The sequence below is a fragment of the Osmerus mordax genome, chromosome 11 (genome assembly GCF_038355195.1).
Source record: "Osmerus mordax isolate fOsmMor3 chromosome 11, fOsmMor3.pri, whole genome shotgun sequence".
Lineage (NCBI taxonomy): Eukaryota > Metazoa > Chordata > Actinopteri > Osmeriformes > Osmeridae > Osmerus > Osmerus mordax.
Window position 1 is genome coordinate 17,913,440 of NC_090060.1, and position 19,828 is coordinate 17,933,267.

The 19,828-nt window shown below is 48.1% G+C and overlaps 3 protein-coding genes across 4 annotated transcripts; all 3 read right to left on the bottom strand.

The window, feature by feature from the left end:
• Positions 1 to 810: 810 nt before the first annotated feature.
• Positions 811 to 4,262, bottom strand: LOC136951293 (extracellular calcium-sensing receptor-like). Of its 2 annotated transcripts, XM_067245635.1 has the most exons (6): positions 3,987 to 4,262; positions 2,874 to 3,376; positions 2,564 to 2,834; positions 2,215 to 2,442; positions 1,828 to 1,951; positions 811 to 1,727 (listed from the first exon to the last, which is right to left on the bottom strand). In XM_067245635.1, exons 1-6 carry the CDS (start codon positions 4,233 to 4,235, stop codon positions 811 to 813), a joined length of 2,292 nt encoding a protein of 763 aa, XP_067101736.1. In that variant the 5' UTR covers positions 4,236 to 4,262. The 2 variants fall into 2 exon arrangements, with proteins under 2 accessions (XP_067101736.1, XP_067101735.1); XM_067245634.1 differs by having other exon boundaries at positions 2,564 to 3,376.
• A 1,187-nt stretch (positions 4,263 to 5,449) lies between these two features.
• On the bottom strand, positions 5,450 to 10,411 carry LOC136951289 (extracellular calcium-sensing receptor). Its single transcript, XM_067245631.1, has 7 exons — positions 10,221 to 10,411; positions 9,424 to 9,727; positions 8,775 to 9,113; positions 7,976 to 8,434; positions 6,789 to 7,016; positions 6,547 to 6,670; positions 5,450 to 6,366 (listed from the first exon to the last, which is right to left on the bottom strand). The coding sequence occupies exons 1-7, from the start codon at positions 10,307 to 10,309 to the stop codon at positions 5,450 to 5,452; spliced, it is 2,460 nt and encodes an 819-aa protein (XP_067101732.1). The 5' UTR covers positions 10,310 to 10,411.
• A 4,025-nt stretch (positions 10,412 to 14,436) lies between these two features.
• On the bottom strand, positions 14,437 to 18,678 carry LOC136951287 (extracellular calcium-sensing receptor-like). Its single transcript, XM_067245628.1, has 6 exons — positions 18,452 to 18,678; positions 17,688 to 17,979; positions 16,617 to 17,411; positions 16,077 to 16,301; positions 15,438 to 15,561; positions 14,437 to 15,350 (listed from the first exon to the last, which is right to left on the bottom strand). Exons 1-6 carry the CDS (start codon positions 18,676 to 18,678, stop codon positions 14,437 to 14,439), a joined length of 2,577 nt encoding a protein of 858 aa, XP_067101729.1.
• Positions 18,679 to 19,828: the final 1,150 nt, after the last annotated feature.

Here is a 19,828-nt window from a genome sequence, read left to right on the forward strand (position 1 = left end):
GCCGACATGTTACACACACTTGACCAGTGCACCCCTGCGAAATAGAAAATGTTCTTACGATATATAAAAACTGGTAATTCCATACTGGTTATAACAGATGATTCTATTGAATCCTTTCTGTACCGTGTCGCAACACCATCTCTTGACTTTCATCATGTTCGCCCTGAGGCAGGTAGTGCCAGCTGGGTGCCTGACATGTTGATGTTGTTGAGGCAGGATGTTGTGTTGCTTCATGTGCTTGTGTCAGCTCCGTCCCTGGAGAGACCACCGCCACACACAACCTGTCCGAACTGGCAGCTAGCTTATTTACCTGCTTGTGTGTGTGTCCGTGTGTGTGTGTGTGTCTGTGTGTGTTATGGTTAGATGATGAAAGTCACATCCAATCCACTTACTCACAAATCACTTTTTTATTGTCAACAATCATTACATCATTGTCTATCTGAGTGGCCTGTTTAACTTTAAACATGTTTTCAGGTTTTATCAAATTTATAAAACCAAAGATGACTTTTCTACGGCCATGAAGGCATACAATTGAAAATTATTTGTATTCATAAGAATATTATAATATTAGAACTATGTAAAGCATAAAATCAGTCCTGCTAAAGGACTTATTCAAATATATACAACTACATTTATCATGTAACGTGATATCAATGGTTCAGTTGAATTTGGTTTCACTTACTTTACATTTGATTGATTTAGATGATCATTTTATTCAAAGCAACATGCAAATAGTTTATGTTGTGTTTGCGGTACCTTAGTCACAATTTCAAACTGAGGAAATATTTGCAAGTGTCAAATTGACTCTGGCTAATATTGGATGTCTTTGGAGGTCTTCCCCATGATATGCTTCTTAGTATTTTTATTGGGCCTCAGTAATATGATGAAACACTTAGGACCGAATATACAGAAAAGTAAAGCAAAACTGGAGGCCAGGATGGCAAAGATCTCCACAGCTACAGTGAACTTCCCAGGAGAGCTGACATAAGCTGGGATAAAGGTGATCCAGACAGCACAGAATATCAACATGCTGAAGGTGATGTATTTGGCTTCGTTAAAATGATCAGGCAGCTTTCGACCCAGAAAAGCCAACACAAAGCACAAGAGAGCCAGGAGTCCTATATACCCCAGCACAGCCCAGAAGCCCACAGCAGAACCTAAGGCACATTCTAGAATGATCCTGTCATTATAGTGTGCCATGTTCTTAAAGGGGAAGGGAGGGGAGATTGTTAACCACAGCACACAGATCAGGACCTGGATGAGAGTGAAAGCCAGGACACTGAGTCTCTGCTGTAAAGGCCCAAACCATTTCATGACATCACTTCCTGGAAGTGTGGCCCTGAAGGCCATCAGCACCACTATAGTCTTCCCCAGGACACAAGAGATGCAGAGGACAAAGGTGATCCCAAACGCCGTGTGGCGCAGCATACAGGACCACTCAGAGGGCCGGCCGATGAAGGTGAGAGAACACAGGAAACACAGAGTCAGGGAGAAGAGGAGCAGGAAGCTGAGCTCTGAGTTGTTGGCCCTGACGATGGGTGTGGTTCTGCTACAGTAGAAGATGAAGATTGTTCCCAGAGTCAGAGAGATCCCTAACAATGAACAGAAGACGAGGATTGCTCCCATGGTTTCATCATAAGCCAAGAATTCTATTTGTTTGGGTACACAGCCGTCTCTCTGTCTGTTGGACCAGTATTCATGTGCACACTTCACACAGTCTAGGGAGTCTGCAAACACATTTAAACAAAATAAATAAGTATGAATGAACTTTTTACAGCAAATATGGTGTGGTTAAAATCTCTGCTGTTCAGAGAGTGTGTGTATCACCTGTCTGGTTGCTGATCTCTCCCTCTGCACATGGGAGACAGTCGTAGCAGCAGACAGGCTTTCCTTTCTGCACGGCCTTACGAGTTCCTGGGGGACATCTCTCACTGCACACAGACACAGGCACCTGACACACACAGACAAAGGAGAAACATATTATCTAATTTAACAGACGGGTACTTTACAGGATATTTGCTTTTGCCATATAGAAAGAAAACTAATAAAGAGTTTCAAATGTTTTCCTATTGGTAAATATGAAGATATCAGTATTACTGACACTGATTATATTAGTATTCATACTACAGTTTTACTTGTATTTATTTTTGTTGTTGTTGATTAGAGTAGATAACACATAACTTTATTCATCCCTGAAAGGAAAGTCAGGTTTACCTTGGTCACCCCTCCTCCCCAGACAACAGTGCTGTTGTGCCTCATGAACTGGTGACTCGCAGGCAGGGAAGCATCATAGATACCGATAGTCACAGCTTTCATGGTGCCACTGTGGGCCAGCTGCAAACTGACAAGCTCATATCTGGCTGGGGAGTCTCCATTGCTGTCAAAGAAAACACTTTCCCCCTCCTTAGTGGTGAAATTCACCGTCTGCAAGTAATGTAGAACCTATTGCCGGACGGCAGAATTGTTTGAGAGACAGAAAGAAAAAAAAGTGGGATTTTGTCAGTGTGGGTTTGAGAACATGGCGTGAAGAGGATTCCCCTGGTGTGTTGATGTGACTGCTCACCTGCCACGGCTGGATGTGTGTGAGTTCAGCACAGCTCCTGTTAGAGAACGGGCCCTGGCCTTGCTCACAGGAGAGCAGGTTGTGCAGAGCGTGAGCCACTGCGTACACTGCCTTGTACACGTTATTAGAGAACCTCACATCAGACACGTCTGTGAACTCGTTGTTCACATGTCTCAGACTCTCAGAGCCATTGCATGCCATTCTACGACTTTCCACGTTCTCATTCAGAGAGCAGTCAAAAACCGTTTCCCAGAAGTCTCTGAGAAACATGCTACTGGGGAACTGGGCGGGGTGGACCTGCTTCAGATGCTCCCCAAGGCCGGGGATGTGAGCCGTGCTGACAGCAAACCCCACAGATCCCACCAGCATACCCAGTTCCGTGCTGTCAATTAGGGACGTGTCAGTGATCCAGGCATCACTGCCTATCCACTGCAGCCCTGAGATATTCTGTCTGTACAGCTCCTGCACCAGCACCTTGATCTCCCTTTGTGTCACAAAGGCTACAATAACCTTGGAAGTGGACTTCTTAATGATGTCAACTACCCAGAGTAACTTATTAATCGGCCCTGAACTTTCATAAGCCTCAGAGTACTCTAAGCAAACTCCCTCCTCTTCTGCAGCTTGAATGAAGGTGGCCATGCCATTGAGACCGTAATCATTGTCACTGCACACGGCCCCCACCCAGGTCCAGCCGAAGTGCTTCACCAGCTGGGCCAGGGCTCTGCTCTGGTAGTAGTCACTGGGGATGGTCCTGAAGAAGGAGGGGTACTCTCTCCTGTTGCTCAGACACGCACAGGTGGCAAAGTGGCTGATCTGTGTTCGAGAAGGTGGGCATTTCAATAAAACACAAAAAAGGAAGATAAGGTTAGCAAGCATCAATCAAGATCTACATTTACATTTATTCATTTAGCAGACGCTTTTATCCAAAGCGACTTCCAAGAGAGAGCTTTACAAAGTGCATAGGTCACTGATCATAACAACAAGATAGCCAAGAAACATTGCGAGTAGCCAAAACATGAAGCACACATTGTGAACAACCAAAGTAAGTGCCAAAGGGAAGAACCATAAGAGCATGTAGTTAAACAAGTTACAATTAAACAACATGAACCGCTATAAGTGCAAGTGTACCTGTGGAAAAAAAGCAAGCAACAGTAATAAAAACAATATATCACAGCGAGAACAAAAATTTAAGTCTCTAAGCAAGAGTCATTGTGATCCTTGAGGTAACATCGGGTCAAGCGAACCATTCCTAAGTACCGTTGTACTCCCGGAACAAGTGCTAGTTTGACATTACATTTGAAACTGTACTTCAAACAGTACATCTACGTCAAGTTGCAGATATCAGACCCCAGAATTCACATAACACAACTGAGCAGGACTGCGATGCCTTTCGGCTGTTTTGTAATATTTCTGTGATTCGTACCACTGGTATCTGAAATCTCCCCACCAGCCGGGCGAATCCTATAGTGGGCGTGGAGCCAGAGTGGCCCAGGATGGCAGGGGTTGTGTCGCTGCAGCTACTGTCACCGACGACAGTCTCCTGGCCGCTCACCAGCGTCATGGCCGCTCTCAGGATGTCCATGGTACCACAGTTGTTGTAGATCTTGTATCCGAGCCTGACTCCTGGCAGGATGTCTGTGTCGCTGTTGATCTCCTCGATCGCAAAGATCATGGTTTGAGCGAACTGGAACTCTCTGAAATTGAAGCTTAGAAATGACTGAACAGTCAGGTTGTTGCAAAGACAGGATCAGAAACCAAGTCATACAAAACGTATAGGTAGTGATTGAACAGCACATGAATGAAAATATTGAATAGAAAAATGTCACCTCAGAAAAACATACAAATGTGTTCTAAATAATGTCTCATACTCTAAGCATTCACGTGTGTCTGGAATCGTCTCGTAGCTGTCAACAACCCCGTTCTGCCTCGTGCGGAAAGAGAAGATGCCTCCGATGACGAGGTCCCCATCGTGGGCCAGCTCCGGGGGCTGAGCCCTCCCCCGCAGCCTGCACGTGGGGTCTCCCAGCCCAAGCAGCAGGGCCAACAGGACCAGCCTCTGCATGGCTTCGCTCTGCTGACTGGTGTCTCCAGCTCCTCTCTGCTCTCACCGCTGGTCTCTCCTCTCTGCAGGCTGGTCCTCCAGCCACACAGCCCCAGCCCTTATGTAGACCCTGAGCCCAGACAGAAAGCCCTTATGTAGACCCTGAGCCCAGGCAGAGAGCCCTGACACTGCTGGGGAAGCTGGGGCACCAGGTCTCTGGAGAACCCCAGACACCTGACTGCAACATCAAGCATGAGACGCCTTCAGTCAGGGCGGATGAAAGACATGTAGACGTACAGAAATACAGACATATAGAGATACAGACATATAGAGATATATACATATTGAGATATAGACATATAGACATATACAGAAATAAAGAATTATGAAATTGCAGAAATATAGAGCGATAGAAATACAGAAATATAGAGCGATAGAAATACAGAAATATTGATAGACAGAGATGTAGAAATGAAGAAATATAGGGATATGAAAAGACAGACATGCTGAAATATCTAGAAATTTTGAAATATAAAAATAAAGTTTCTTAGGTTCATCGAATATTTTTTTATGGAAATGTGATGGTGCTTTGGTGTGACAATGTGTTGTTGATGGTTTATTCTCTCCTTAAAGTTTTCATTTTAACTACATAATTAGATAAAACTCTCATTATATGAGGTCTCATACACTTAACATTCATTTTGAGATTATCAATAAAAACATCTCTTTTGGTTGGTTTTTTAAATGTTTAATTATTCATTTAACATTTTAATGCAGTTGAGATTTAAATCTTAACTATCAACTTTAAATAGGCTTTACTGTACATTCTCAGTCTATCTGGTCAGTCATAAGGATTTCAAAGCCTTTTTCCCCATCATCATGCTCTTTCTGGTATTTTTTTTAGGTTTGAGTAAAATTATGTAACATTTTGGAATAAATATGCAGAAAAGTAAACCAAAACTGGAGGCCAGGATGGCAAAGATCTCCACAGCTACAGTGAACTTCCCAGGAGAGCTGACATAAGCTGGGATAAAGGTGATCCAGACAGCACAGAATATCAACATGCTGAAGGTGATGAACTTGGCTTCATTGAAGTTATCAGGCAGCTTTCGGGCCAGGAAAGCCAGGACAAAGCACAAGAGAGCCAGGAGTCCTATATACCCCAGCACAGCCCAGAAGCCCACAGCAGAACCTAAGGCACATTCTAGAATGATCCTGTCATTATAGTGTTCCATGTTCTTAAAGGGGAAAGGAGGGGAGATTGTTAACCACAGCACACAGATCAGGACCTGGATGAGAGTGAAAGCCAGGACACTGAGTCTCTGCTGTAAAGGCCCAAACCATTTCATGACATCACTTCCTGGAAGTGTGGCCCTGAAGGCCATCAGCACCACTATAGTCTTCCCCAGGACACAAGAGATGCAGAGGACAAAGGTGATCCCAAACGCCGTGTGGCGCAGCATACAGGACCACTCAGAGGGCCGGCCGATGAAGGTGAGAGAACACAGGAAACACAAAGCCAATGAGAAGAGGAGCAGGAAGCTGAGCTCTGAGTTGTTGGCCCTGACGATGGGAGTGTTCTTGTACCTGAAGAAAATGAATCCCACAACACCAGTCATGCACGTCCCAAGCAGCGATACAGAGGTCAGAAGCGCGCCCATGACCTCTTCATAGGACAGGAACTCTGTGTCCTTCTTCTCACAGCTCTCTCTCCTCGCATTCGACCAGAACTCAGAATGACATTTCACACAGGTTATAGAATCTAAAAAATAAATGAAATCGATTAGTTAGAAACTTGGCCTGTATGCCTACAACGTAGACAGATATTTTGATTTCATAATTAAAGTTTGTTTGATTCGTATCATGTAGGCGGGTGACTGTTTGTGTGCTGGGATATATAGTGTTTAACTAAAAACATTTTTAGATAAGAGCCACACATCACCTGTCTGGTTGCTGATCTCTCCCTCTGCACATGGGAGACAGTCGTAGCAGCAGACAGGCTTTCCTTTCTGCACGGCCTTACGAGTTCCTGGGGGACATCTCTCACTGCACACAGACACAGGCACCTGCAGGACACAGAGGAGGAATCAACCGTACAAATGAAAGCATCTGCTAAATGAACACATTATCACATAAAAAAGAGAATTCATTCATGTGATTTGTTGCTCCGCTGACAGGCCTCACCTGTCTGGAGTTGTGGGCCCAGACCAGAGGGATGTTCCTCACAGTCAGCTGTCTGTGGGCAGGTACGGAGGCGTCGTACAGACCCACCACCACAAAGCCCACACTGCCGTCTGCTCTCGGCTGCCAGTTGATGATGTCGTACTTGGCAGCTGGATCTCCATTCTCATTGAAATACACCTCATCTCCCTCTTTGGTCTCGAAGCGGACCTTTTTAATCTCCTCTAAGATCTAAAAAAAGAAAGGAAAAAAAAATTCATAAAAAAGTGAAATGTTTGGCCTCTCAAAGTTCCTTTGTAACAAAATTAACTATGTTAAAAAATACAATAAATCAATAACAAATTATATCATTTTAATAATTATCTTATTTTTTATTTTCTTCAGTTATGACTTTTTATTTGCATTTTTAAACAGCACCTTCCTTCAGAGCAACTGGTTACTGTCAGGCAACAAATCCTACTGTTTCAGGTCCGGTGTCACGGAGATAAGCCTCAGATCAGCAGTGTGTAACTCACCGCGTGTGGGTCTGGCTGCATGCTCACCGTGTGTGGGTCTGGCTGCATGCTCGCAGTGTGTGGGTCTGGCTGCATGCTCACCGCGTGTGGGTCTGGCTGCATGCTCGCCGCGTGTGGGTCTGGCTGCATGCTCGCCGTGTGTGGGTCTGGCTGCATGCTCACCGTGTGTGGGTCTGGCTGCATGCTCACCGTGTGTGGGTCTGGCTGCATGCTCGCAGTGTGTGGGTCTGGCTGCATGCTCACCGCGTGTGGGTCTGGCTGCATGCTCGCCGTGTGTGGGTCTGGCTGCATGCTCACCGTGTGTGGGTCTGGCTGCATGCTCGCCGTGTGTGGGTCTGGCTGCATGCTCGCCGTGTGTGGGTCTGGCTGCATGCTCGCCGTGTGTGGGTCTGGCTGCATGCTCGCAGTGTGTGGGTCTGGCTGCATGCTCACCGCGTGTGGGTCTGGCTGCATGCTCGCCGTGTGTGGGTCTGGCTGCATGCTCACCGTGTGTGGGTCTGGCTGCATGCTCGCCGTGTGTGGGTCTGGCTGCATGCTCGCCGTGTGTGGGTCTGGCTGCATGCTCGCCGTGTGTGGGTCTGGCTGCATGCTCGCCGTGTGTGGGTCTGGCTGCATGCTCGCAGTGTGTGGGTCTGGCTGCATGCTCACCGTGTGTGGGTCTGGCTGCATGCTCACCGTGTGTGGGTCTGGCTGCATGCGACCGGCACACGTCTGCTCACAGTGCAGCAGGCGGTGGAGCGCGTGGGCCACAGCGTGCACACCCTTGTAGATGTTGTTAAAGATGGCCATGAGCGACATGTCCGTGAAGGTGTTCTGCATGCCTGTCAGGTCCTCCTGCCCTGTACACTCCCTCCACCTCCCCTCCGCTCCGCTCGCTGCTCGCTGAAACCTGCAGTCAAACAGAGCCTCCCAGAACTCTGTAAACAGCAGGTTACCGGAGGTGTTCAGGGGCTTCACGTCCAGGATAAACTCCCTCATGCCTGTGACCTCAGCCTTGGGGATGGCGAGGCCTATGGCCCCGTCCAGGACATGGTGGCCCTCCATGGTGGCGGTGTAGGAGTCGGTGATCCAGCCCTCGGTGCCCACCCACTGGTACCCAGTCAGGTTGTGGCGGTCCAGCTCGCGAACCAGCACCTTAAACAAGCACAGAACAGTTTCTGACTGTCTCACATCCTGAGTACCAGCTTCTCCCTTTTGGTAAAAGATTCAGGGTTCCAAAATGCAGGGGGAATAAATACCAAAACAAATTTGTCCCTGCAGCAATTACGGCTCTTATTTCTATGAAGTAATACTCTCGTTCAAGTGCTTGTGTTATTTATCACTTTGTATGTTTTGTAAATGATGCTTCTACATACAGATGTATGACTGCAATGATTTGTGTCAATGTTTTTTTTATGTTTGCCAACTGCAGCACAGAAGTCCGAGGCAGGTTTTCGTACACAATAAACACAATAAAGTGGATGTTTGTGTTTACCTCCAGGTCCATGTAGGACATGAAAGACACGATGACCCTGGAGGAGGAGGCCTGGATGCTATTCACCACTCTCTGCAGCTTCTCCCTGGGGTCGTTCCTGAAGAAGGAGACAGAGTACTCCAGGCAGATGCCCAGCTGCTCCGCCTGCTCCCTGAAAGCTGCCATGCCGTTGTTGCCATAGTCGTCGTCCGTCCGGATGGCGCCCACCCAGGTCCAGCCAAAGTGCTTCACCAGCTGGGCCAGGGCTCTGCTCTGGTAGAGGTCGCTGGGGATGGTCCTGAGGAAGGAGGGGTAGCGGGCTTTGTCACTGAGACAGGCGCAGGTGGCGAAGTGACTGATCTGGGAAGATATTTAAACACATACCCTTGATTTAACCGGTAAGGTTTACAGATCTGAAAACCTCTTTTTCTGGAAATGCCCCCTTGAATTACACAGTATTTATAGTATGTGACTCACTGACGTATCCTCTATGAATCTGAAATGTAATTAGGACTAATTGGCCAGAAATATCCTTGTTGAAAAGATTTAAAGCTTAAAATCACAAGCACTGTGGAAAGCATTGACAGCTTTAAATTATGGGCAAAGAGCATGTTTAGAGTTTTCCAGCAGAGAGGGTTAGAGAAGCTCTCTGTGTGGCTGAACTACCCACCACAGGGATGTGAAAGGGCCCCAGGACGGTAGCTATGGCCATGCAGGGAGAGGAGGAGGATTCCCCCAGGATGGCCTGGACCTGGGCTGGTCTACTGCAGTTAGAGGCTGGGGACGAGGCCGGGAATGAGTCCTTGTTCCCATTAGCCAGGGCGAGAGCCACCCTCACCCCCCTGGCTATGGACCCGCAGGAGTCGTAGATCTTGTATCCCAGAGTGATGCCAGGCAGGAGGGCTGAGCTGTTGTTAATCTCCTCAATGGCAAAGATCATCGCTTGGGCCTCCTGGAACGCCCTGAAATTTAGACTGCCAGAACCACACCTGAAACACGAGGCTTCCCATCTCTACTACAATACTACTGTAACTCACATCTGATAATACCAAAAGTCTGTCCGATGCAACATACTTTTTTCAGGATTTGAACCTGGACTGCTTTATCTGCAGTCAAACACTAACCACTAATCTATACCCATTCCCAAAAGAACTAACCCTCATTCTCAATGTTATTTTTCTGTGAATATCTATGAATAAGTACAATACAACAGCAATGCCCTAAGGGAAATACAGTGCTGTGTATGACGATCCATGACTGCAGTTAATCTCCTTATTGTGTGTTTACCAGCACACGAATAGAAGACAACTGATCCTGACCCTTAATATTCTTCTTCACGTTCCATATGCACTACTGACTCCCCTCTTTGGATAAAAGCAACGTATAAAAGAATGAATACAAAAGTAAACTGTAAAAAAACAAAAAACATAACCTTCCGGTTCTCTCCCAGGTGGAGAGAGTTGGTACCTTTCACACAGCAGGGCCGAGGGGACGTCAGTGTAGTCGCGGTCCACGTTCCTCCAGCTGCTGTGGAAGGACAAGATCCCCCCCAGCATGATGTCCCCCTCTCTGGCCAGCTGGGGCAGGTCTGAGGCCCCTCTCCTCCGGCAGACGGACTCCGAGGCCCTGGAGGCTCCCAGGAGCAGCAGCTGCAGGAGGGCCCAGCCCTGCTCTGGCCACCTCTGTGAGGGCTGCATGTCTGGAGGAGGGATCGCTGCTACTCCGCTGGTGTCAGAAGCGCCCAGACCAGACCAGGGCCTGGCTGGCACAGTTTTATACTGTGCTGTTCCATGTATGGTGGGTGGAGAACAGACAAGCTGGCAGAGTGTTCTGCCTGGGGGAGGGGAGCACCCCTGTGACCCAGTGGACGAGTGGGGGAAGGAGGGAGGAAGGAAAGGAGAGAGGGAGGGAAAGAAACATGGAGAAGGTAGGGGAGTTGTAGAAATGACATCATACTGGCTGTGACTGGAAAGTCCCCACTGTTCTTATAATTATAATAAAATTAAGTAAACTAACAATAATTCTAGGAATCTCAGTGTGTGAGAGAGGCTGTCGCTCGATGATTTCGGAAAACCAGACGTTGCGTATGACAATCTGGCATTATCAGCGAAACATTTCATAAACTTTTGCTGTATAGTGTTTGTGTATTATATTTAGGCTAACACTTTATAAAGTTAGACAAACTCAAAACTCGTCTTTCCGTCGTCTAATGAAGACACTTGTGGCCATATTCATATGATCGGTATGACATTTGAAAAGTGAAAATCAACTACAAAGCTAATAAATCGGAGTGTAACGATACACTCAGCTCACGATTCGATACGTATTACGATACTGAGTGTACGATACAATACGTATCACGATATTTTTAACAGCATTTTTTATTAAACAAATTCAATTAACAGATTTATTTCCAAAACATTTAAAATTTTCAATAATTTTCAGTTTTTTTTATGTTGCATTTTATGTTGCATTGTAATTAAATCTTAAACAACGCTCATTATCCATCCTGGGGCGCTGCGGTCTCTTAAAAACTTTAAATTAAAATATAGGCTACTACGGGACGTACGTAGACCTGAGCCTACCCTACACTCATGAACGCAGCATGACTGCACTTCACCCCCACACCACTAGGCTATGTGTGAGCAAATCACGTACGATCGATTTGACAGCACTCGCAAGTCCGAAGAAGGCCATTTTGCAGGTTAAACACCACTGTTGATTAATGGGTACATGAAGCACTCAATATATCATTTAAAATATCTCCAAATGGTGTCTCCAAATGGTGTTAAAGACCAGTTTTTGTCGTTTTTGGTGTTAGCATTAGCATATTAGCGCAATTCGGTGATGACGTCACGTTACATTACATTTAGTCATTTAGCAGACGCTCTTATCCAGAGCGACTTAGAGTAAGTACAGGGACATTCCCCCGAGGCAAGTAGGGTGAAGTGTCTTGCCCAAGGACACAGCGTCAGTTGGCATGACCGGGAATCGAACTGGCAACCTTCGGATTACTAGCCCGATTCTCTCACCACTCAGCCACCTGACTCCCTTATCGCACTTGTTTAACAACACCACAGGAGCAAAACGGTTCGCTTTCATGGCAAAATTTAATTGAGCTATCAAAGAAGACAAAGCATATCATTTGCATTTGCATATCAGCGCCACACTAAGCACACGTTGTAAAGAGAGGTAACCTGCGTAACTACCACGGCCAAGCCAGGTCTAAAACTTCAGTTCGAAGTTAGAAACTTCCCAAACAGGTTGTTAACCCTTAGCTATGGCTCTCTTACTAACCCACTCAGATTGTGAGACGAATATGGTCGATTGAATGTTGACAGACTTTACCAAAAAGTATTGATCCATCCTCATAAAGATCGCCTGAAAACTCCCTGGCCCTGTCTCTTGCTGTCATTTTGGTCAATAAGTGTTTCCTTTTCAATTCTTAGCGTTTTTTTCTTAACAATACTGCTCAAATCCTAGATAGAAAGAGAGCTAGCACTACCACTAGCTACTTTTACTGTGTGAGTTAGATAAACTTTACCTTCGTAATTGTCTCTGTAGCTCGAAACGCACAATTTGAACACCTTTCCCCTCTTGCTTGAAGGGAAGCAACATAGAATCCTTTGTACATCATTGATTGTCATTTTGGGAAAACATGCCAAACTTCTTAAAATATATTTTGAACCGTTCTAAACTTTTTTTTCACCCACAGTGAAAGGAGAGGGTAGAGTAGAACAGAGAAGCCTTAAACAGAGTACAGTAAAGCAGAGCAGAGTACAATAGAGCAGGGACGGGCCAAGCCTTTATGGGGCCTTAAGCAGGATTGATTTGGTGACGCCGAGAACCTTTAGAAACTTTTTTACTACAGCCACACCAAGAATTGTGTTAGCCCCACTATGAAACTAAAACATTGTGTATTATATTGTGTATGTATTCACATAAACACAATAATTTACATTTTGGGACAGGTCAAGTTCAGTTTGGGACGGTTCATTTTGGGCAATGAAAGATGACGTCCAAGTTCACAAGGACACAAAATACTGGTCTAAAATACACTTTAGATACACTATTAGGTTAGATTCTTAAAGGAGCAGATTAGAGCGTTTTATGATTGTTGGTTCATTTAAAACATTTAATGTAAATTGTATTCAGCAGTTGCAAGACAGCAAAACGTAGTCATGAATATCACTCAATAGATGGGACACCGTTTTTCTTTTGAACGTAACTCTGTGGTTGCATGTGAACCTTAAAACCAAAGTTTCAATCTCTTTTATGTCCTCATTTTGTATTGTTGATGCTCATTAACATACTTTTTATTTTATTTTTTTTAACCCAAGTTTCTGGGCCACAGGCCGGCCTACAGGATCAGGTTGAGAAAGTCTATGTCATTTCTGAAGAGGTAGTAGACCATGGTGGTCCACATCAGACCAGAGAGAGACAGACTCAGCTGGAGATGATACATGTGGAGAGTTCTGCTCTGGTCTAGTGACAGGTGCAGACAGGTGTGGGGACTCTTGGACTGTTCCAGAGTCCAGGCCTGGTTTAGAGTCAGACTTGGACTGGCCTGGGCTTGGGCCTGGGGTAAGGTCAGACAGAGGTAACAGGTCTGGAGAGACAGGTGCAGACAGGTGTGGGGAGCACTGGACTGGGCTTGGGCCTGGGGTAAGGTCAGACAGAGGTAACAGGTCTGGAGAGACAGGTGCAGACAGGTGTGGGGAGCACTGGACTGGGCTTGGGCCTGGGGTAAGGTCAGACAGAGGTAACAGGTCTGGAGAGACAGGTGCAGACAGGTGTGGGGAGCACTGGACTGGGCCTGGGCCTGGGGTAAGGTCAGACAGAGGTAACAGGTCTGGAGAGACAGGTGCAGACAGGTGTGGGGAGCACTGGACTGGGCCTGGGCCTGGGGTAAGGTCAGACAGAGGTAACAGGTCTGGAGAGACAGGTGCAGACAGGTGTGGGGAGCACTGGACTGGGCCTGGGCCTGGGGTAAGGTCAGACAGAGGTAACAGGTCTGGAGAGACAGGTGCAGACAGGTGTGGGGAGCACTGGACTGGGCTTGGGCCTGGGGTAAGGTCAGACAGAGGTAACAGGTCTGGAGAGACAGGTGCAGACAGGTGTGGGGAGCACTGGACTGGGCCTGGGCCTGGGGTAAGGTCAGACAGAGGTAACAGGTCTGGAGAGACAGGTGCAGACAGGTGTGGGGAGCACTGGACTGGGCTTGGGCCTGGGGTAAGGTCAGACAGAGGTAACAGGTCTGGAGAGACAGGTGCAGACAGGTGTGGGGAGCACTGGACTGGGCCTGGGCCTGGGGTAAGGTCAGACAGAGGTAACAGGTCTGGAGAGACAGGTGCAGACAGGTGTGGGGAGCACTGGACTGGGCCTGGGACAGGTTCAGACAGGAATGGAGGGTCTCTCTTCCAGAGAGCAGACGTATGTGGAGAGGCAGTCTGTGGAAGTAGAGCAGCCCTGTCATTCTCCACTAGGGGGCAGCACTGCTACCTACACACCAACAGTGCACATACTAATGGAATAATCACATTCTTTAATAAGGAATCGGAACATTTGACATACTTGACGTAATATTTTATGTTGGATGGTAACATGTTCACTGTTGATGTGGAAGTAATTTCTACTTGTTTTTGTTAAGGTGTTTGAAGAGTATAGAATAGCTTAATTTTAATTAAAGGGTCTTTGAGGCAGTTTTCCCCATCATGTGTTTCTTAGTATTGTGCTCAGGCCTCAGTAATATGATGAAACATTTTGGGCCAAAAATACAGAAAAGTAAAGCAAAGCTGGAGGCCAGGATGGCAAAGATCTCCACAGCTACAGTGAACTTCCCAGGAGAGCTGACATAAGCTGGGATAAAGGTGATCCAGACAGCACAGAATATCAACATGCTGAAGGTGATGAATTTGGCTTCATTGAAGTTATCAGGCAGCTTTCGGGCCAGGAAAGCCAGGACAAAGCACAAGAGAGCCAGGAGTCCTATATACCCCAGCACAGCCCAGAAGCCCACAGCAGAACCTAAGGCACATTCTAGAATGATCCTGTCATTATAGTGTTCCATGTTCTTAAAGGGGAAAGGAGGGGAGATTGTTAACCACAGCACACAGATCAGGACCTGGATGAGAGTGAAAGCCAGGACACTGAGTCTCTGCTGTAAAGGCCCAAACCATTTCATGACATCACTTCCTGGAAGTGTGGCCCTGAAGGCCATCAGCACCACTATAGTCTTCCCCAGAACACAAGAGATGCAGAGGACAAAGGTGATCCCAAACGCCGTGTGGCGCAGCATACAGGACCACTCAGAGGGCCGGCCGATGAAGGTGAGAGAACACAGGAAACACAGAGTCAGGGAGAAGAGAAGCAGGAAGCTGAGCTCTGAGTTGTTGGCCCTGACGATGGGCGTGTCCTTAAATTTGAAAAACACAACTGCTATCAAAGTGGTAACTAAGGCCCCAGACAAGGAGCAAATAACCAGGACAATCCCCATGATTTCTTCAAAGGAGAGGAATTCAATAGTTTTCAACACACACCGGTCTCTGTTGTCATTGGACCAGAACTCCAAGTCACAAGGAACACAGTTGTTTGAATCTGTAAGGAAATGAGGAAACACATCAAGGGCTTGACCGGACTTAAAACTCTTTCTACAATGATTTTTAGTGCTTGCTCCTTCATCACCTGTCTGGTTGCTGATCTCTCCCTCTGCACATGGGAGACAGTCGTAGCAGCAGACAGGCTTTCCTTTCTGCACGGCCTTACGAGTTCCTGGGGGACATCTCTCACTGCACACAGACACAGGCACCTGCAGGACACAGAGGAGGAATCAACCATACGGCATGACAGAGGAGAACTATTTAACAACCTCTGCTGTTGAAGATCGTTGGTGTAAATAAGTTGACATAGATGTTGTGTTGGAAGATTTACAACTCGGTCCCAAATTTGGTTTCAGAGGGGCTTTGGTGTTTGGCGGACAGGTTTCCAGGGGGTGTGTCTTGACCTGAGTGTGGCCCTGAGCCCAGAGAGTGTCTGAAGCTGACCTGAGTGTGGCCCTGAGCCCAGAGAGTGTCTGGAGCTGACCTGAGTGTGGCCCTGAGCCCAGAGAGTGTCTGGAGCTGACCTGAGTGTGGCCCTGAGCCCAGAGAGTGTCTGAAGCTGACCTGAGTGTGGCCCTGAGCCCAGAGAGTGTCTGAAGCTGACCCGAGTGTGGCCCTGAGCCCAGAGAGTGTCTGGAGCTGACCTGAGTGTGGCCCTAAGCCCAGAGAGTGTCTGGAGCTGACCTGAGTGTGGCCCTGAGCCCAGAGAGTGTCTGGAGCTGACCTGAGTGTGGCCCTGAGCCCAGGTCAGAGAGTGGTTGAAGCTGAGCTGCTTCTCTGGGGTCAGTGAGGCGTCGTAGAGACCCACGGTCCTGAACCCCCAGGCCCCGTGGTCGAGCTGCTGCCAGTTGACGAGGTCGTAGCGCGCCGGGGGGTCTCCACTGGCGCTGAAGGACACCTCCTCCCCGGTCTTCACCTGGAACCGCACCCCTCTCAGGGACTCCAGAACCTGGGGAGAAACACACACAGGCCGTCCCATGGGGGTGACAATGTCACATCCTAATAATCTGTTATCATACCAGACACTTGTATCCAAAGCAACGTACAGACGAGAGGGGGATTTGAACCTGCAACCTCTTGATCTGCAGGCACAGGATGGATATGAGAGACTATGTGATCGCTCTGGGCCATCAGGTAAACCTGTTTTAACCTGACCAGGTTGGGTATACCAGCTCAGAGGTGGATAAAAAACTGCAGATCAAGAAAAGGTCACACTCTCAACTTCCCTCCTCTCAGCGTCTGCAGAATGAGGACATGTAGTGACCTGCTGGGGGCTGGTGCTGGACAGGGGGCTGTCTCCAGTGGTGTTGGTCCCGGTCAGCAGGTCGTGGAGAGCGTGAGCGAGGGCGTACACGGCTGTGTAAACCTTACTGGTTATCCTGAGCTCTGACGTGTCGGTGTACAGGTTGTTCAGGCCTGCGAGGCTCTCCTCTCCCGTGCACCTGCCCCTCCCTCCACCCCCACCCTCCTCCATCCAACACCTAAACACCATCTCCCAGAACTCCCTGAGGAGGGAGTTGCCCGGGGCCTGGGAGGGGTGCACGGCTTCCAAGAACCCCTTCAACCCGTCCAGGCGGGCATCCCCGACGGCGAATCCCAACGCGCCCCTCAGGAAGCTGTAGGCCTCTGCCTGCAGCAGGTACTTAGAGGTGATCCAGGACTCGCTGGCGACCCACTGCAGCCCTGCGACTTCATCCAGAGCCAGCAAGTCCAGCAGGGGGATGATGTCCCCCAGTGCCAGGAAGGCCACCACCACCCTGGCCGAGGCCGTCCTCATCACCCTGACCACCTCCAGCAGCCTCTCCCGTGGGTCCGTCCGGTAGATGGCCTCCATGTACTCCACACACACCCCCTCCTCCGCCGCCATTTTGACGAAGGCGGACGCTCCGTTGTTGCCGTAGTCGTTGTTGCTGTTGACGACGCCCACCCAGGTCCAGCCGAAGTGTTTCACCAGCTGGGCCAGGGCTCTGCTCTGGTAGTAGTCACTGGGGATGGTCCTGAAGAAGGAGGGGTACAGTTTCCTGTTGCTCAGACACGCACAGGTGGCAAAGTGGCTGATCTGTGTGGTTTTAGACAGGGAGAGGGAGAGGGTGTGTGAGGGCGGTTTTTAATCATGCTTTTCCTTCTCAGTGGAGTGTCATAGATGTAGCCAGTCATTTAGGCTATGTGTATATCTGTACACAACCAACTCAATTAAATTAAATGAACCAAATGAAAATGACAGTTAATGTCAAGCCTTTAGCAGGACAAACAACAGTGCCTTCAACGAACAGCAGTGTATATCACCAGCCTTCAGGACCCTGATGCATCCGGATGCCTGAACTGCATTTCTCACCACTGGGATGCTGAAGGGCCCTGCCACAGAGGCGAGCCCGATGGTGGGAGAGGAGCCCGACTCCCCCACGATGCCCAGCACGCCTGGGGGTGTGGGGCAGGAAAAGCCCCTGCTTAGGCCCTCTGGAGGGTTCATGAGGGCCAGGCCGGCGCGGACAGCCAGGGGCACGAAGCCACAGGTGTCGTGGATGCTGTAGCCCAGAGACACGCCCGGCAGAAGCTCGCTACTGTTGTTGATCTCCTCCAGAGCAAAGATCAGAGTCTGGGCAAACTGGAACTCTCGCAGGTTCAGCCTGGGCACAAAAGAAGGTAAGACAGGGATTCAAAGGTTGATATAATGAGTATGTTAAATTATCTTGGCGCAGAGCAAAGGTTTAAAATATTAAAGCAACAATGTCATATATGAAATATCCTGGACACATAAAAATGTTACTAATTACAATATGTGGAATAACCTGAAAAAAAAAGGTTAAAAGAAAAAAAGAAGAAATACAATAATATCTTAATTAACCGATGCACAGAAATGTTTAAGGTTTTACAATGTCAACATATGGCTAAAACAATTTCAGAAACAACAATTCGTCATCTTTGTAGAAACATTGCATCCGCATTGTAATGTCACATTCCCACAATAGAAACACAATCATCCAACACATTAAACACGTATGAGGTGCAGGTTTCAGTACAGCATTTCCCCTGCTAGCACGGAGGCTGAAAGCACAGGTGGAGCTGCTTCCTGTCAGGTGCAGCAGCTCAGGTACGCACGTCTCACAGGTCAGCGGCTCCGGCTCTGAGGTGTAGGAGTGCACCTTGACCAGGGGGTTCCTGTGGAGGGAAAACACGGCCCCGATGTTGATGTCGCCCGCGGCCGAGAAGAGAGGGAGGGCGGGTGTGCCCAGCGGAGAGCAGGACAGGGCGCGCGCCCAGACGGAGGGGCGCAGCATCGACGGCAGCAGAAGAAGAAGAAGAAGTAGGTGTTCCTGCCGTGTCATGCCAGTTACCAGCAAGGAAGCCCTGACTCTGAAAAACTCTGGTACACGTGTGAGGGAGGGGTGCCCTTAAGAGCGTTGTGCGTGCATATGTATATGAATGCTGATCTGTGGTTGTTTGGTTTTCTGTGTAAATGTTGGGGCTGGTCTGGGTTTTATAGAGGAATGGCGCGGTGTTGAGGCTGGGGGCCGGTCTGACACCCTCCCTTCACATGAGTTGTGGTGTGATCCTTTGGGCTCAGGGGGGAGGAGAGAGGCAGGGTGAGAGAGGATGGAGGGAAGGGGGCAGGGAGGGAAGAGAGAGCAGAGAGGAGAGGAGGGAGGAGCAACAGGAGGGAGGGGAGAGAGAGATGAGGGAGGGAGGAAGGGAGGGGAAAGAGAGGAGGGAGGAAGGGATGGTGGTTGGAGAGAAAAAAGAGAAAGGGCTTCTGAGGCCTACCTTGGTTTCTGTGCTCTGTATATTCAGTCTTCTGATCATGAGATAGTATTGATTAACGATAGGATTGATTCATGATAGGATTGATTGAGGACTCATTTTAAGTGCTTCATGTACAGGTGATTGGAAATGTATTAACCTGCTTATGACACATGTTTGGAATCAAGACAGATCTCCTTTAAAGCAGTGACACACCCACGCAGTGATGTTTTGTCCATATATGGGGGTTACAGACATCCCAACTTGCAGAGACTCATTTCCGGGAGGTAGCCCCCCTCAACCTGCCCGTAAACCCCCCCCCCCCCCCCCCCCCCTCGACGCAATCAGGAAGCGCAATATGCACCTATCTCTACCAGAAATGACCATTAGACAGTCTCTCGCTCGCTCGAAATACAAAATCCCCGAGATTGTACTGCATTTGCGGGCGTCAGGGAGCCGCTATTGAAATGCGGGACACTCCCGGACTTTACGGGAGACTTGGGATGTCTGGGGTTAACATTGTTTCTCCAATGTTTGCTTCAGTGACTTAAGTCTATTTAGAAATCAGGATTGGGGCCTACAGTAATCACAGGCAGATAACAACGATGATCACATCTGAATCAAAGGCAAAAGCTGTAAATTAACTATTTAGATGTTTAATGATAAGCATGGGTATATATGATTATGTCCTAACATTTACATTCAAATATACCAAATAACATCCATTTTCAACGTGCA

Excerpts from the sequence above, each read along its gene's own strand:
- LOC136951293 (XM_067245634.1), bottom strand. The coding sequence starts at position 4,235 with ATGATCTTTGCGATCGAGGAGATCAACAGCGACACAGACATCCTGCCA. Across the intron at positions 3,377-3,986 it reads GGAGATTTCAGATACCAGTG|ATCAGCCACTTTGCCACCTG; the intron begins GTACGAATCACA and ends TCTCGAACACAG. Across the intron at positions 1,728-1,827 it reads AGAGATCAGCAACCAGACAG|ACTCCCTAGACTGTGTGAAG; the intron begins GTGATACACACA and ends ATGTGTTTGCAG.
- LOC136951287 (XM_067245628.1), bottom strand. The coding sequence starts at position 18,678 with ATGACACGGCAGGAACACCTACTTCTTCTTCTTCTTCTGCTGCCGTCG. Across the intron at positions 17,412-17,687 it reads GGCCCTTCAGCATCCCAGTG|ATCAGCCACTTTGCCACCTG; the intron begins GTGAGAAATGCA and ends AAAACCACACAG. Across the intron at positions 15,562-16,076 it reads GGGCTCAGGGCCACACTCAG|GTGCCTGTGTCTGTGTGCAG; the intron begins GTCAGCTCCAGA and ends TGTGTCCTGCAG.
- LOC136951289 (XM_067245631.1), bottom strand. The coding sequence starts at position 10,309 with ATGCTGGGGGGGATCTTGTCCTTCCACAGCAGCTGGAGGAACGTGGAC. Across the intron at positions 9,728-10,220 it reads TCGGCCCTGCTGTGTGAAAG|TCTAAATTTCAGGGCGTTCC; the intron begins GTACCAACTCTC and ends TGGTTCTGGCAG. Across the intron at positions 6,671-6,788 it reads GGGCCCACAACTCCAGACAG|GTGCCTGTGTCTGTGTGCAG; the intron begins GTGAGGCCTGTC and ends TGTGTCCTGCAG.